An 18,425-nucleotide genomic window follows, 5' to 3' on the forward strand; every position below is an offset into this window, starting at 1 on the left:
ATCTGGCGGGACCTTGAGTTAATACAAGTAGCGCCCAATTTAAATATGGAATGGTTGAAACTTTCATATTAAGGAATAAGGGCTTTTTCCTCGCTATAATCGCTTATTAAAAAAAAAAATNACGTTTTGTTAGTCCGAAGCATCCCTGTGACATAGAAAAGATTTTCTATCTGGCGGGACCTTGAGTTAATACAAGTAGCGCCCAATTTAAGTATGGAATGGTTGAAACTTTCATATTATCGGGAATAAGGGCTTTTTCCTCGCTATAATCGCTTATTAAAAAAAAAAATATATATATATATCTTAAAAAGGGCAAAAAATGTGTATATATGGAATCAGGGAAAGCTAAATCGTGGATATTCTTAATCGTATATATTCAATCTCTTTAGCAGAAAAAAGTAAATTTTCATAAGATCTCGCACAATTGGTGCCAGAAGTGAAATAATTACATAAATCCAAAAGTTTGGAAATGTCGAAGTTCTACGATTTGACGATACTACCTCTCAAAAGGGAATTGGTAGAGTGAGGGTTATTCACGACCGAAAACAAAGCGGAGTTACAATCATGATCGTAAAGCGGTGGATAAATCCACGAAGGATGCAGACAAGGAAAAGGCTGCTTGTTCATCGAAGGACAAAGAGCAGGCATCTACGAAGGTTGAAGACAAGGACCAGGCTAGCATGTTAATGGCTGCAATGTCACAGATTTCTTCTCAGATGTCCACTGAGATGGTGATTTCGTCACAGCTATAAGCACAGAAGATATAGGTATCGCAGATGCTGCAATTGCAAGAAGCAAAGATTACACAAGAGCAGGAAAATTTGGCTGGAGGTCGTCTTCGCGGTTTGGAGTTGAAACGTCCAGCCACTTCGACGGGCACTCCTCAGATTAAAACTTTATCCTTTGATGTCACAATTTTTTTCCAAGTCTTTAAGATCAATATCGAAAAAACCGCTACACCAAACAAGTGGATCACGGAGTATAAATCTGCTGCGCGATTCGTTGCTTTGAAAGAACCCGCAGCTGTGATTCTCGAAACAGACCCCGAGTATGAGATGCCGTGCAAAGATGTTGCGGTAGCGCGTACTGACAGCACATTTACCAGATGGGACTGGAGATCCACTTCCAAAAATTCAACGAGACTTTATAGAAATTCGCCTCCGAGATTGAAAAATTGGCTCATTTAGCTATTGGAGATACATCTGGTGAGCACCTCGAAAATCAATGGCTCATTAGCGGAACCAATGCGAATCCAAAGCGCTCTTAAACAGACCAGCCTACAAAGCCCAACGATTAGCAGGAAGAAACCCGGAATATGACAAATGAAATATTAAAGAAAATAATCCAACTGTTGACGAAGATAAATATTGGCTCTGGCAAATGTGGATAGCAAGGCCACTTCGCTCATGATTGCAGCAAAAGTTTTAGCATGTTCAACAATTCAACAGGACGCAAATGGATAACTGATGAAAATGAACCAAACTAAAGTCAGTCTTTAAATTAAAATGAGCCAGCAGGAAGGGGCGCGTGCTAGTTCCCGCAGTTAAACGCCCAATAAATTCCATCTCACAAGTTGGCTGGAAAACGTGCAACCTCATTTTTTGTGCATGTGTAAATAGGCAAGAGTGAGTGCTGACTGTGGATACTGGAGGAAACGTTCAAACAGTGAGGAAATATTAGCGAAATGCCACATTCAAAGGAATACTTGATACAATGGCCCCATGAGAGGAAGATATCTGCTTGCTTGCATCGGATATGGGAAAGCGCAGATGCATCTAGTAGTTGTTCCAAAAGGACGAGTTCCAGATGTCTTCAGCGAGTTCCATAGAAGTCTCGATGGCGAGTACGAAGAAACGAAGAGAACCACTGAGAGGATTAAGGATAGATTTTATTGTGTTGGTTTTCGTGAGATGATCAAGGAGTGGATATCAAAATGTGTCAAGTGGTCTGCAGCCGGAGGGTCGAAGTGTAGGTCCTATGGAAAGACAAAGTGGTATAACTCAGAAGAAGAAGGCATATTCAGGTCACCAGACCGGCAGAAGTGCGACCATGTAAAGCGGTACACGTCAAAAGATAAGCCAGGTCCAATAAGGTTGTTAAACGACTGAACAACGAATCCAGACCGTTGGGGACCAAAAAACAAGGGGAAGGTGGTCTACTTAGAAAAGTTTGCTGCGTTTGGAACAGCAAGTGAGCAGCATCGGGAAGATCACACTGGAGTTCAAGTTGAGAACTAGCTTATTCTCAAGTTGAGAAACAGTCCTATTTTCGTACATAGAAAAATCAGTACGCTATGGTCTTCCACTTGAGTTACCCCAACTAACAATTTTCGTCTCACCAGACTCTACAAGCATCTTATGAGAGGATACGCAAATGTTTTAGGAGAGTAGCACCCTTATAATTTCACTCTGGTAGAGTACTACGGGTGCTTTATGAATACGTTGTCAGAATTAAATGGCGCACTTATGAGAGTTATTTTTGTCTTATAAAAAAATGATAGCTCTCTTTGTAAGAGATACGTAAGTTTCATAAAAAAAACTATTTGAATTTTTATGAGAGTATATATGCACTCTCATAATGGTATCATAATAATTAACATAACTTTGGTGGTGTTATTTTTTGTTGAATGAAGATAATTTCATAAGAATTAATTTATAGCAAATCGATGTTACATTTTCGATGGCAGAAATTAAAGTAGACTAGGATTTCATATAAGTATTATAGACCTTTAGAAGTCAATTTTCGAAATTATAAGCTAAGATTTTATGAGGATTGAAATTTTATCGATAATGAATATTTTATTTTATAGATGTTATTCCGACGTTTTGTAGTGAACTAACTGTATAATTTTTCAGGATGTCAACTAAAATCGTGCAAACTATTGAATATGGGGAAATATGCCTTACCGTTGTGCCTTACAATTGGGAGAATGTGGGAATTCTATATTGTCCAATTCAAAAATTGCTGAGAGATGCAAATTCAAAGCCAGAGGCAAATTGGACTACCCAGCCTTGCACCAAAAAAAGGGGTAAATTTAGAGGCTTTGAAGCTGCATGCCATGGTGCTATTATATTATCAACAGAAATTTCTGCATCGTGACTTTCGTTCGAGTCGTTCTGAATAGGATTACAGCTGTTATATTCTGGACGAATAGATTTTTGATGTACATTATCTACTATTTTTAGAATATTGTTTTAAAATTCGCAGTAACTCTTTTATTGGCTGTAACACTGTTGGACGTATAATCTTTTAGTTTAAGATAAATCTTCTGAATTTTACCTCTCAAATTAGTGGATCCTTTTCAATTAAACTTATCCATTTTGATTGATTAACACTGAAACAAGGTATATTGGCTGAGAGAATGATTTTTTTGATATAAGTGGACCTCTGTTGTAGTTTTGATGAGAGTAATGATTATTTTGTACTCGTAACAGTTTTATTTTACGTGTTCTAATATTCTACGTCTCATAAGGGTATATTTATAAGTGCTTTATATCTTACAAGAATTTTATTATAAGTTACATAACAATCTACTACTCATACGGGGATTTTTTTAAAGAGTATAACTCTTCGAGAGTTGAATTTTTATAAAAACGGTTCAGGAAGGTCTTATTATGAGTTTTAAAGGCTTACTAGCTCTAGTAGAATTATCATCTCATAAAAATAGTACCATGAGACCTAATTTAATTATTTTTATAAGATTTATATTATGAGGTTATCCAAGTATGTATATTAAAAGAGTCTTATGAGATCTTTTCATAATTTGTAAGAGTTTTGTTCTGGGGAGTTTGTAAGTTTGGACTGTTGAAAATCAACGTTGGTGATTTGAGAAATACCTTAGTTCTCACCTAAACCTCAAACCTAAATGTTTGTTGGGAACTTTCGCAGCTGTAATAATACAGTTTTTTTTGGGAGTTCACAATAGCTCTGATCCATTACTCCAGGAAAAATGTTCCCGTACTCCATAATCCTGTAAATAAGAGCGATTTTTGGAGAGTTGTGTAGTGAATGAAGTTACAAGATTTTATCCGAACTTTTTCGTCTGGTAAAATCATGAAAAATTACTCTCACATCAGAGGGAAATTTTGCTGCTTGACTTTTTTACAGATTTAACACGAAAAATATTGGATCATAGCTAACAAAAACGCCTGGCAACACGGGCTAAGAAATGATTGCCACTCACATGCGTATTCGCTAGTTCTTGTGGAATACTTTTAAGCGAAGTAAATAAATCGACTGATTTGTCATTAAAGTGGGTTAAGTTCAAAATAGGATATTATAATTTACTCAATTCAAACAGATATATTCGAATAAATAATTTACTTATTTTATTTATTAACTAGTCGGAATGTAGTTTAAAATTTATTTTAATTATAATTAAAGTTTGCGGAAATTTTATACGAAAGCAGCAAAACAATTTCCACAGAGAGAAACGTCAAGTTGGATGAACACGGCGAACAGCGAGAGAAAGAGAATGAGCGATGAACTTCAGAACATTCTAGAGTTGCCATGATTGCGAGCGCAGGCATATAAGAGAGACCTCACAGCGGAGTGAGTTAGTTACACGTCAGCAAGCTACAAGTAAAGTGAGTTGCGAATAAGCAAGCTATAAGTTTAATTGTGGTAACCAGTTTTTTAAAGCGTTGTTATTGTTTTAACGAGTATTTTAAAGTGTACGGTATTAGCGAGTATTGTAAATTGTTTGTTGTACAATAAAGTAAATTGTACAATTTGGTCATTGTGAGCCTTTATTTAACAATTCAGCGATACGAGCCGGATGATATTTGGGAAATCCCTGAAGGTTTCGAGGATAATAGTACCATATCTGGCATGCAACCCTGTGGCAGTTTTCGTTCAGTTTTGTTTGTTTTGGTTAAGTTAAGAAGAAGAAATAAAGGCGCAGGGTCGCCACAATGCAAGATTTTAATTGGCTGAGTTTTTACTTACTAAAATTATGTGAGAAGCTTTATACAATATATGTCATGCGTCAGAATTTTTCACGTTATCTTACGTTGAAAACATATACATATGTAACACATATTGCATACAAAATGAATTTCGGGAAAATGCAATCATCTCTGCAAAAGTTCGGGCACATACAACCCTGCATAACCGATTAGCCAATCAGCTGTATGCTGCTTTAAGTTTTCGTTTAGTTCGCTTTATTTGCAATTTTTGTTTTGTTGCTGCCTTATTAATCGAGCCCCAGCGAGTGGCATGTAAAACGCATATGACTTGTGACAGCATTGTGTGGCGATAAAGAAATTTTTTGTGCTTGTGCATGTGAAATTTCATGGCGTTACGTGTGCACATTTCGAGAATTTACATTTGCACAATTATTTTATCGGAGTTTTGAATTTGAATTGTATGAAAAACATAGCGGAAGTGGTTCGACGCAACGGACATCGAGTAACCACAGCGGGTACATTTTAAAATAGCAGGTATGTGTACGGATATTTTCAATAAAGATTAAGGTTTTTTACTTTATAACATGTGAATTTTACCAAATTTTAGAAAACAATCATATGTAAAGTGGATAAAATGCTACCTGCCAGTGGTACCGTGAACGGCTCGGCAATAGCTATGGCACAGATGACAACTCAAACGGCCGCAGCCCAGCCCTCTTTTGCGGGGAATAGCGCAAGCATCACTACCCCGCAATCTGAACGTCCTCGTATTGCAGAACCACTGCGTATACAGCGATTGGAGGCAGCACTCAACATGCGACCGTTCATGGAGTATGCTCGTCATGTATTGTCGCAGCCGTTGAGCAGTGGCGATGACTCAAACGCTTCTGAAGAAGAGGCAAAGGTTGGTGGTGTTACGGATAATTCAGACGATGAAGGAGGCGGTGCCCGCAAGAAACGTACACGCCTACTTGGTACTAAAGAAGGTAATACAGTCTTAAATTAATGAAATAAGATCCAAAGCTTTCATAATATGTATGTATGTATTTTATATGTACATATATAGAGCGTCAAAGCGTGAAAATGCATTTATTCAACTTTAATGATCTAACCAACGATCGCGAGTGGCTGTATGAAGTTTTACTCAGTGACACTGACACTGAGACGGAAATCAGCGACGAGGACGACTATATTAAGGAGTTGTTAAGAACACACATGCTCGAGCAAAAGCATAGAGAAAACTTCTATAAAAAAACAACGGTTGGCATGGCTCAAATCCATGATTCAATAATAAAAGTTTTGTTCAGAAAACATTTTTTTTCACACCCTCTTGATAAAATTGGCTCCCGTAGCAGGGCACTGTGTTTGAGTGCGTATGTGCGTGCAAACTTTTGTAAGGGAGTTATGGGAGTGTAAAAAATCGAATGTGACTAGTAAACAAACCTTTAATTATTGAATCATGGCTAAAATCAAGAAATTTTTATCATTATAAAATCATAATTTCTGTCAGAATACCCAATATGCCTACTATGGTGCTGGTATGCTTTCCAATCACGATATGTTTCCCGAACACCAGCAATCTATAGTGGGCGTGCGTAAACGTCGACGCCGCACTAAGAAGGAGAATCCTGCAAAACCACCAAAGTTGACGAAGGAGCCAAAGGTTCGTAAACCACGAAAGCCTAAGGTGGAGCAACCTGAACCTGGTGAGATACCACCTTCTGAGTTGAACAATTACGCTTTTGGGGACACGTCAGCTGTTAACGATGACGACGAGGAGGAGATTACCGATGAGATGGATAGTACCTTAGATGCTAATCTGTCACTGCTGCCACCTGGTGGTTTGGCGCATAGCGGTCGCGGACGTCGACGCAAGAGCCAACAGCAACGTACACCCGAAGTAATGGCTGCTCGTCGCCGTCGTGTTTGGCAACTTATGGCTAAGAAGGAGCTTGGACGCTGCCAACGCGCCAAGGCAAATAACCATAAAGAGATGGTGCAGAATTGTAAGCGCGTGGCAACTATGTGTTCGAAGGTTGTGCGACAACGAGCTATGATATCGCAGAAGGTTATGAAGGAAACGGTGTGGCGCGCCAAGCGTTTAACGCGCGAAATGATGGGATACTGGAAGCGGTATGAGCGCGTAGAGCGCGATACGCGCCGACGTATGGAACGTGAAGCGGAAGAGCAGCGCAAAATGGATGTTGAGATCATTGAAGCAAAACGGCAGCAACGTAAACTAAATTTTCTTATTACGCAAACGGAGTTATATGCGCATTTCATGTCCAAGAAGCTGGGACAGGGCACCGAAGAAGAGCAATTGCGTATATTGAATCAATTGGATGAAGAGATAAATCCAAGGCTAGCTGCCTATGACGATTATGACGCTGAGCATTTTAAATCGTTGGCTCAAAAGAATGCAGAACTCGCATTTTCAGCAGATCGCGACAAGACCCAAAGATTTAACGTGGCGCGGATCAAGGAAGAAAAGCAAGAGAAGCAAGACGCTCAATTGGAGGATATTAAAACGGAAACGGATAATGAAGAAGTGCCATCGTTTGTGAAGCCAGCAAAGGCAGATGTACCGCAGCCGGAAATGTTCAAGGGTACACTAAAAACGTACCAATTAAAGGGTGGGTTTTAAAAAAACTGTCAACAAAAATTAAAAACTGTTTTATCTGTAATCTTGCTACTTCAAGGTGTTACTTGGCTGGCTAATCTATACGACCAGGGAATAAGCGGTATATTAGCCGACGAAATGGGTCTAGGCAAAACTGTACAGTCGATTGCGTTTCTTTGCCACATTGCCGAACGTTATGGTGTGTGGGGACCATTTCTGATTATTTCACCTGCTTCTACGTTACATAACTGGCAGCAGGAGATGCAGCGATTTGTGCCCGATTTCAATGTGGTACCCTATTGGGGTTCACCGAATGAGCGTAAAATTCTCCGTCAATTTTGGGAACAAAAAGATTTACATACCCGTGATGCCAGCTTTCATGTGGTAATTACCTCCTATCAGCTGATCGTGTCCGATTACAAGTACTTCAATCGTATCAAGTGGCAGTATATGGTGCTGGACGAGGCACAGGCCATTAAGAGCGCATCTTCGATGCGTTGGAAACTATTACTGGGCTTCAATTGTCGGAACCGCCTTTTACTTAGTGGCACGCCAATACAAAATAGCATGGCAGAATTGTGGGCGCTGTTGCATTTCATAATGCCGACACTCTTCGACTCGCATGATGAATTCAATGAATGGTTCTCGAAGGATATCGAATCGCATGCCGAGAATAAGACTGGTATCGATGAGAAACAAATATCACGACTACATATGATACTCAAGCCATTCATGTTGAGACGTATCAAAAAGGATGTGGAAAATGAGCTGTCGGACAAAATTGAGATTATGGTATATTGTCCGCTGACTATNCGACACTCTTCGACTCGCATGATGAATTCAATGAATGGTTCTCGAAGGATATCGAATCGCATGCCGAGAATAAGACTGGTATCGATGAGAAACAAATATCACGACTACATATGATACTCAAGCCATTCATGTTGAGACGTATCAAAAAGGATGTGNAACACTCTTCGACTCGCATGATGAATTCAATGAATGGTTCTCGAAGGATATCGAATCGCATGCCGAGAACAAGACTGGTATTGATGAGAAACAAATATCACGATTACATATGATACTCAAGCCATTCATGTTGAGACGTATCAAAAAGGATGTGGAAAATGAGCTGTCGGACAAAATTGAGATTATGGTATATTGTCCGCTGACTATACGACAAAAATTGCTTTACATGGCGTTGAAAAAGAAGATACGAATTGAAGATTTATTGCATTTCACGGGTGGCGGGGCGGGAAGTTCCGGTGATGGTCATCACTTTGATAAGAATTTTACATCAAATCTCATGAATTTGGTGATGCAGTTTCGTAAAGTATGCAATCATCCAGAATTGTTTGAACGACGTGACGCTAAAAGCCCTTTTGCCATGCGCTGTGAGGAATATGTGTTGCCACGTCTGGTATATAATGATTGTTTGCTTCATCGCGCCATACCAAGCAAACGCCATCTGCTTTACAATAGGTCTGGAGGCATAGAAATCCACTTTTTTTGTCTATTCGATTTATTAACATGCCTGTATTTTCCAGATTCTCAATTTTTAAGGCAGCTTCTATGCTGAAATCACTTTTCAGTGAACCTAGCGTCACCAAAGCATCAAAGTCCAACGAATACTATGCACGTTATGTAGACTTGAATGTCAGTGATGATTGCTGTTTCAGTTTCACCCGACTGTGTGACCTGTCACCGGGAGATATGGAAGATGTTACTATTAACGGCTTGGTGTCTTAGTAAGCTTACGTCAGCTACTTCAAAAGTCACGAATTAGTTTTAATTTACTGCTTACGAATATCTTTCAGCATTTTACACTACCGTCGCAGAATAGTGCAATACGCTCTATTAGCATACCGCCGCCAATGGTGGTCGCATTATAACGCTACACGCTTTCAACTGCTAGAGGTGATGCTTGAGAATCCATTGCAGCGCAGCTTTATGTTTGAGCAAAGTGTGTTACGTAATTTCGTATTTACTGGTGTGGTGAGTGTTTTAAATTACTAGCTTTATCATAAAACTACTGGAATTACCAAATTTTTTGCTATATCCATAGACGTCTCAGGAGAGCACTGTTTACGCCTTTGGTAACTACAAAACAGTCAACATTCAGGAAACTATTGAACACCGCGTCATACGCAGCAAACATGTTGACTTAACGAAAAAATCGGCGATCGAACAAGCCAGTTACAATGACTCGATGACTATAAAAACTGAATTAGACTTGGACACGAGTGAAGATGCAACACAAATGAGTACAACACCTGTGTCAAGCAAGTCACAAAAATCTGCACCGAAACATGGTGAGGATGTAGACTCCAATGGGAAGCTTCTGCCTGAATTTCAACATATACCACGCACACCCACTCTGTACCAATGTGAATCGCTACAAATGCCGCGCTTCCTCTATGGTCTCAGTCAACGTGTACAAGCCGTTAAAAGACATATGTAGTGAGTAGCATAATGAATCATATATTCGAATATACGCAATAAATATTTAAATTAATATTTAAATTGCTTGCAGCTGTGAAAGCCGTGACGCTGCTTGGACGCAGATACGCCACTTACAGTGTGAAAATCCTGCTGGCATGGAACTGGTTAATACTGCCCTCGATTTGTGTCGACCACGTTACGGTTGGTCTTCAATTGCGGTGCCCGACAAGCAAACACTCGTTTCGGATGCCGGCAAGCTAGCTGTGCTGGATAGTTTGCTAACACGCCTCAAAGCGCAAGGACATCGTGTGCTAATCTATTCCCAAATGACGAAAATGATCGATTTGCTGGAGGTTAGTTGGCGTTTTCTGATTGTTAATTAATGTGTTAAAGCTTTATTTTTGTTTAATTTTATTAGGAGTATATGTGGCATCGCAAGCATCGTTATATGCGTTTGGATGGTTCGAGTAAAATTTCAGCACGTCGTGATATGGTTGCCGATTTTCAAACGCGTGAAGATATCTTCGTTTTTCTTCTCTCAACGCGTGCTGGAGGTTTAGGTATCAACTTAACGGCTGCAGATACGGTAAGTGATGATTTTTTTTAAAGCTATCAATTTTATTTTATTTTATACATACGTATATAAAACTTTCAATCTTTATACAGAATTTAGAAAAATTAAACAAATTTTCATGAAACTTTATACTTTTTATTTTGGGTATGCAATTAATAATTTATTTTCTTGACCAAACATGCATTTGTTTTGGAAGAAAATGCGCAAGACCGTTTTCAAAAAAATTAAAAGAAAAAAATTATATTAAAAAAAAACACAAAAACTGTCGGCAAAAAAAATAATAAAATTATAGTTTAAAAAACTAAAACCTCCCTATTATAATTGCCATTCGTACTGTCATCAGGTATGTAACGGGGGAATAGAAATCGCTGCATCTTTTAGGCGCATCAATATTACATAGTTACATCCCGAGCTAATAAAAGAAAGGTAAAAATTATTAAAAATCGATGTGTTTTTTATCCGTTTAAACCTTGCACTTTATTTATTAAAATTTACTAGACTTTAAAACAGTACACCCAAACATTTTCTAAAGATCATTTCAAATTATAAAATTCGAAATTTTGATGAGGAATTTTCAGTTTTTCCCAATTCTGTATAAAGTTTGATTTATAGTTAATTTACTACAGCTTTTGTAGATAGGCAAATAAAGGCTCTGTTGTTGTTGTTGTTGTTGTAGCAGCATACAAGTTCCCCATAGGGTTTTTGGGGAGTGTTGCTGGAGTGACAGTCCTTGGCCAGATATAAATCTGGGTTGTTCCGGTTACGTGGACCCGACTGTCGTGGGAACGGCTCTGTATACATGTTTGGTGTATAATTTCAAAAATACCAAATTTTGAGTTGTGTCACTTTTGCAGATCGTGTGCGAAATGTCAAATTTCGCACTCACTCATAGGAAGTTTTGACATCTGTTTACTAAGGCGAATTAAAGCGGCTGTTCTATCAACACCACCGGCCGATGAGAAAACTGCGTATCAAGCGACAACATGAGGTCTCTCTTAGCAGTGTAGCGTTCTGACAGGGTGTTTTGCGTTTTAAAGCTGAAGCTATCAAAATATACAACGCAGATTCATATTTCTTGCACATATTTACTTGAAAAAGGTTTCTTCAAAATAAGGTTTGTGTAACCTTACCTGGTATAGGTCGCCAAGTTATGCAATTTATTTTCCAGCAGCCAAAAATTGTGTTGCTCGCGGAATCGGCTAGTTTCTCTACCGATTCACTCATTAAAATTACTTATTACCATTTGTTTTTAACACTTGAGTAGCCCGTCTATTTAGCCCAGGGTAACCAGCGGAAGGGAACACAGCACTTAACGCCATAAACACTCAGATAACTCGTGGCCTTAACCGAAACCGTCCCTGTGAGAGAACGATTCTAGTAGCGTTGGACTTGTCAAAGGCGTTTGACACCGTGTGCCATTCCACGCTACTAGAAGATATAGAGGCCTCCTCTCTCCCACAGAGGCTCAAACGGTGGTCGGCAAATTATCTGAGTGGTCGACATTCGTCGGTAATGTTTAGAGACAAAACGAGTAAGCAGCGAAAAATAAAACAAAGCTCCCTCAACCACCAGAGGGAGTCTCGATTGTCTCTTATGCCGACGATTGCTCGATCATGGCGACTGGGAATGGAATTGATGACCTGTGTTCGAAAGTAAACGGGTATCTCTCCGAACTTTCTCGCTTCTTCACTGCAAAGTGTCTAGCCCTCTCCCCTACGAAATCCTCCGCGACCCTGTTCACAACCTGGACGAAGGGGTCAGGCTACCGCTGGGGATTGACGTGACATGCACACCAATTCCGACGGTGAATAACCCCAAAATACTAGGAGTAACATTCGACAGACTGCTCTCCTTCTCTGCGCACTCAACCGCTATTGTCAATAAAGTACAGAGCCGCAATAAGGTCCTCAAGTCGCTAGCCGGCAGTACTTGGGGCAAAGACAAAGAAACGTTGCTGGCAACATACAAGGCAATAGGCCGGCCGGTTTTGAACTACGCAGCGCCAGTGTGGTCGCCAGGGACTAGTAGGACGCAGTGGACGAAGCTACAGACTGTACAGAACACCGCACTCAGGACAGCGACAGGATGCCTCCTGATGTCGCCTGAACACCACCTGCACGGCGAGGCGCAAATGCTCCCTGTAAAGGAGCACAATATAATGCTCTGCAAGCAGTTCCTGATCGGGAGCACAGAAGTGGCCACCCAAGCAGACAGCTGCTTGCAGAGGAGCCCTCGCCTAGGCACGTCAGGAGGCACCTATAGGAACTGACGGACGAAGTCCAGAGGTTTCATTGACCCGACAGCGTACCGACAGGCCCTGAACGGCATTCACAGGGACTCAGTCTCGAGTTATGTAGACTCTAGACCTGTGAATGCCGTTCTAGGCATACCACCCCCGGACATAGACGAGACGGAGCTTCATCTGCCTCGGGAAACACGCACACTGCACCGCTGGACTGCAGCAGGTTGAACATCCTACCTGAGTAGGTTGAATGAGGATGTGTCGAATGAGTGTCCGGCATGCGGAGAGACCCCACATGACTCGAAACATCTCTTCGCATGCCCGGAAAACCCGACAACCCTAACGGCCCTGTCCCTGTGGACAAACCCCACAGAAGCTGCACGCTTACTAGGGTTGCCGTTAGTGAAACTTGACGACAACGACTGAGATACCAACCGTCCTGGGCGGGGTTGTTGTAGCCGCTACAACAACAACAACAACAACATTTGGAATCCTTCAAACGTCATTTGGGTCTACGTAACCGGAATGGCCCAGATTTATATCTCGCCAAGGACTGTCACTCCACTTACACTCCCCAAAAACTATTTGGAATCGACATCGTTTACAAAGGTTTAGCATCATTTTCAACGAAATACTTCTTTTATGAACTCTCGCCATGCAAATGTCCTAATCGCAGTCCCAACATTACGTTTAGCCGACGACGAACTTTAGCTGCCTCGTGAGAGCCATTTTACTCAAGCACAGTTACGTTCTTAATACGTTAGCAGGATAAACTTATATTTCAGAATAAACTCAAAGAAATCTGCACTGTTTATTTAGCTAAATACTTCCTTCTTTTGGTTTGTACTCGTCGTGTGCATATTCACAAGCTAACCACACATTATCTTGCAGTATTTTTTTTTTATGTAATGTAATAGTTCAAAATATCAAACAGTTTTTTTTTGGCGCGGAGTCCACCAGGTTAAAACATGGGAAAGTCTAGTTTTCTTCGTGTATTTTCCTGCCTTCTGTCACAATTAAATAAGATAGTTCCATATATTCTTCTTTATCAAAAAGGAAAACTATCCGAAAATTGTATTCTACCGAATTTCAGTGGTATTTGAAAANAAGTTTTTTTTTGGCGCGGAGTCCACCAGATTAAAACATGGGAAAGTCTAGTTTTCTTCGTGTATTTTCCTGCCTTCTGTCACAATTAAATAAGATAGTTCCATATATTTATCTTTATCAAAAAGGAAAACTATCCGAAAATTGTATTCTACCGAATTTCAGTGGTATTTGAAAAGCAATGTGAGCCGAAATGTAATTTAAAACTCCGCGTTTTGGGCCATATAAATATAATAGTGTTTGGCCGAACTTCTCCTCTAATTTTGGGTGTGCGTCTTGATGTTGTAACACAAATGGAATGAAGTTGGGTATATTAAAAGGACACTTGGGACCCAGGCGGCGATACTAAATATCACACCGGATACGCAATGTCGCATCGGCTTAGAGGGTCTCAACACTTTCTTTTAAATTGATAAGATTTTGCAAGACAACGGTCCAAACACCTAAAATCGGTCTTTTTAAGAAGCCCGCAGTAGCTTCCCCGGACTCAGGTCTGCCACCTGCGAAGTTTTTTTCTTTGCACACGGCGTTTTTCGCTTTAACATACAGGTTAACGCTTATAGTGGCAGGACCAGATGCTTATGGTCTTACTGCGGCATTGTTTGAGCAAGTATTTACTTTAAACTAACCTTAGTCTTTGAGATTGCTGTGAGCCGTATGCCAAAGAAAGTAAAACTTTATTGGAATAACCGATATTTTGCAAAAAGGGTGATAAGCGTTTTTCATATTATCAAAATTGAATAGCCATGCTACTAACTAGCAAAGCGTGAGAAATTACAAGAAGATTTCGCTCCACTGCAGCTCAATTAATTTCTGCAATGTATTAAAGTTTTTCTTTTTGGTTGTCGGTTTTTCCGAAGAAATGCCGTCAAGCTTAATTTGATATGGGATGACAGCAAACTGTTCGACAATATATCGATAAAAGTTTCCATGCCGTTAGTTCATTGGTACTAAATAATTTTATAATGGTATATGCTATCAGAAATGACCAACGATTAATCTTATCAACTGACTTTATTGTCTCATAAATCCCATAAATAACTGGAATATATGTACTTATAAAAGTATGTATGTATTTATGTGCTATATGCACTCCAATTAGACTGTCTCCACCATGCTTTGTGCTGTGCGTTTTATTTGCCTTTCTCCTAATCGGCCAACCACTCACGCACCAAGCTAGCTAGTGTATCCTTTGACGCACGCATCTCGGCGGTATCTGAGCTGCTTATTGAAGTGAAATCCGAGCAATGTGATTCCAATGGTAATATTGTGGCACCATCTGCGTCTGTATGGCCAATAGCACTCCATGGATCGAGGGAGCCGTGTGTTTGATAAATATTTTCCACATTCGGCGACATGCCACCGAAATCTACATTGGTTTGTGCTACCTTGGCGCTGATATTTGAATTTGTGTATTCATCACCGAATACGTCTTGACACAAGGTAGTATACAGGAGGGCAGGGAATTTGGTGCCGAATGGTTGATTTCTTGAGGCAGACGATTCATACCAACCATATTCGTTGCAGGTCTGATAGTACCAGGGGCGGCCTGTTGTTTATAGAATGGAGGAAGAAAGCGAGAATTATTATAGGAATGGGAAAAATGTATTTTTATTTGATTTCACTTAAATACCTAAATTTAATTTAGTGTTTAATTTCATTCGATTTTATTCCATTATATTGATTAAACTTAATTTAACTTTATTTAATTTGATTAATTTAATTAAATTGCTTAAATTCAATTAGTTAAACAAAGTCAATTTTTAATTTAATTTAGTTTAGTTTAATTTTATTAAGGCGTATTTAATTTAATTTAACTTAATTTACTTAAACTGATGTGTTCTTTTATTAATTATTTAATTGCATTAAATCAAATTAAATTTTATATAATATANCACTTTATTTAATTTGGTTAATTTAATTAAATTGCTTAAATTCAATTAGTTAAATAAAGTCAAATTTTTAATTTAATTTAGTTTAGATTAATTTTATTAAGGCGTATTTAATTTAATTTAACTTAATTTAGTTAAACTGATGTGTTCCTTTATTAATTATTTAATTGCATTAAATCAAATTAAATTTTATATAATATAATATTTTTAGATTTAACTCATTTTAATTTAATGTATTTTAACTTAATTTAATTAACCCTCTTTTATTATAACTAATGTAATTTTTTTTTAATTTAATTTAGTTTAGTGTAATTTAATTTACTGAAATTTGAATTATTTAACTTTAATTTAATTAGATGTAATTTATTTAATTGATTTGAATTATTTTTTTAAACTAATTTTAATTTAATTTTTTTCACTTAATTCCATTCCATTTAATTGTTGCAATTTAATTTATAATATACTTTAATTTTAATTTATTTTACCTTAACTCGTTTGAATTAATCGTTACTCATTCTCACGTAAATCGTTGAGTTTAGTTTAACTTGCCTTAGTGTAATTTAATTTGCTTAAACTCATTTGAATATATTTATTTTATATTAATTTAATTAAGTTCAAGTTATTTAAATTTAATTTTATTTAAATTGATTTAATTTGATTTAATTTAGCTTGGTTTATCTTAATTAAATTTAGTTCAACTTAATCTAATTCAGTTTAACTAATTTGAATTTGACCAAACTCTCAATTTAACGTTATATTTAAAAAAAATATGTCTCATATAATTCATGTTATTTACTTTAATTAAATTTANAGTTTAGTTTAATTTAATTTAGTTCAACTTAATCTAATTCAGTTTAACTAATTTGAATTTGACCAAACTCTCAATTTAACGTTATATTAAAAAAAAATATGTCTCATATAATTCATGTTATTTACTTTAATTAAATTTAATTTTATTATTTTATCTAAATTTTTCTCTTGATTTTACTTACTTGCTCCATAAGCATAAGTCGAGTCCAGATAGTAGGCCAGCGTGTCCTTATAGGTTAGATCCACGCAGCGGGTGCCGATATAGTTCAATAAGAATTTCGCGATCGCCGTAGCGTCATCCTCTTGCGCTAGAAGATAATTGCAGACAATTGGCACGTCATCGCCGCTGTGTGAAGATATATAATTTTTTATTTGGCTAACTTTATGTATTTCTCGTTAACTTACGATTGATACTGTACGATGCCGGCGAAAAGATTCGAGATACTAGAAAATAATGTCCACAGATCCAAATCATTATTTTCATCAAAGTTATTGCAAATCTTCATCATGGCTTTTACTTCCGCAGCGCGACCTTGTTGAATCATTGCTTCTAATTCGGCTATGCCATTATGTACACGATCGTAGCACTGCTGACCGCTCAATTCGAGTAATGCGCGACCAGTTACCTCTTTGTATTCTGAAAAAAAAAATCGACAAATGAAAGCAATTGAAGAATCGCGCCCCAAATTATAATTTTTTCTCTCTTTATCCTACCCCTGAAATCCACTTTAGCTAAGAGCGGCGCACTTGAAGCCCATCCTCCGTCTAGGAGCTCTGGGTAGAGGTGCTTGAACCACACAACCATTGTCGCTGAGTAAGAACCGCCCGCCATGATGACCTTTGAATTGGCCAAGGCAGTATTATTTTGACGCTGAAAGCTGATAAAGTGCGCTAAATCGGCAAGCGCCTGTTTCACATGCAAATACTTCAAGTTCTCAACAGTGATGTCACTAAAGTAAAGTGATTATATAATACAACATGTATAATGCTTTTAATCCCCGAGTTGTGACTCACCTTGTTGGTTTACTTTGGCCATAGTAACGATGCTCGGTATAGAAGAGTATGCCATTGTGCTCTGCTGCTAAATCGACAAAATGACCGCGACTAATACTACCCGATGATATCGCCCACTCGCCACCCAAGTAAATGAACATCGGTCCACCCTCCGTGAAGTATTCATCGTTCTCCATGTAACGCTATAAAATTTTCAAAGCATAATGTCGCACATCAGCAATACTTTTGAAATAATTTTCACTACCAACCATTTGATAGGTCCCTGTGTTCTCTTCATCGAAATGATCCAATTTTTGCTCGATCCACTTGGTCACCACTTCTGCGCGACTGCTCGCCTGCTCAATGGGCGGCTCGCGATTCAAATAGTTCAAAGTTTGCACAAAGAAATTGCCTTCGGAGGTGGTGGCATCAAAGAATTTCGCACTCAACTTCTCCAAACTCACTTTAGCCGTGGACGCAGAAACGCTCAAGGCGAGCACCAGCAGTAGCACTTGTTGTAGCGACTTCATTTTGCCAAATGACCACTGGCTAATTTTCATAGTCCTATAAATGCAAACATATGTATGTATCTACTTCAGTGCCCACTTATGTCAGATGGTTTTTCTCTAACTTTATTACTCACGCTTTATTGATTAGATTTCGCTGATTAAGATATACAGCATTTATTACCAAGTTGATTATGATTAGTTAATATTTAGTGTAGCTATCGGCCTTACTAGTTTCCGTACGATAATCATTCGAATATTTTTGTTGTTGTTTGGTTATTGCAATATCCTTGCGCGTTAAACATTGAACAAGAGAGTTCAGTACTCTGCCGACC

General features: G+C 38.4%; 2 protein-coding genes across 2 annotated transcripts; one reads left to right on the forward strand and one right to left on the reverse strand.

Moving 5' to 3' along the window:
* Nucleotides 1–776: 776 nt before the first annotated feature.
* LOC108365912 (putative DNA helicase Ino80) lies at nucleotides 777–11,190 on the forward strand. The gene is made up of 12 exons (XM_017620130.1): nucleotides 777–1,076; nucleotides 5,515–5,893; nucleotides 5,974–6,167; nucleotides 6,418–7,540; nucleotides 7,607–8,239; nucleotides 8,604–9,009; nucleotides 9,075–9,275; nucleotides 9,345–9,522; nucleotides 9,593–9,987; nucleotides 10,061–10,322; nucleotides 10,388–10,555; nucleotides 11,179–11,190. Exons 1-12 carry the CDS (start codon nucleotides 777–779, stop codon nucleotides 11,188–11,190), a joined length of 4,251 nt encoding a protein of 1,416 aa, XP_017475619.1.
* A 3,811-nt stretch (nucleotides 11,191–15,001) lies between these two features.
* On the reverse strand, nucleotides 15,002–18,114 carry LOC108365913 (putative serine protease K12H4.7). Its single transcript, XM_017620131.1, has 6 exons — nucleotides 17,854–18,114; nucleotides 17,606–17,787; nucleotides 17,306–17,541; nucleotides 16,997–17,228; nucleotides 16,774–16,937; nucleotides 15,002–15,438 (listed from the first exon to the last, which is right to left on the reverse strand). Exons 1-6 carry the CDS (start codon nucleotides 18,112–18,114, stop codon nucleotides 15,038–15,040), a joined length of 1,476 nt encoding a protein of 491 aa, XP_017475620.1. The 3' UTR covers nucleotides 15,002–15,037.
* Between the last annotated feature and the right edge of the window lie 311 nt (nucleotides 18,115–18,425).

The sequence above is a fragment of the Rhagoletis zephyria genome, unplaced genomic scaffold, assembly GCF_001687245.7.
Source record: "Rhagoletis zephyria isolate East Lansing unplaced genomic scaffold, Rhagoletis_zephyria_1.1 Rzeph_scaffold_02055, whole genome shotgun sequence".
Lineage (NCBI taxonomy): Eukaryota > Metazoa > Arthropoda > Insecta > Diptera > Tephritidae > Rhagoletis > Rhagoletis zephyria.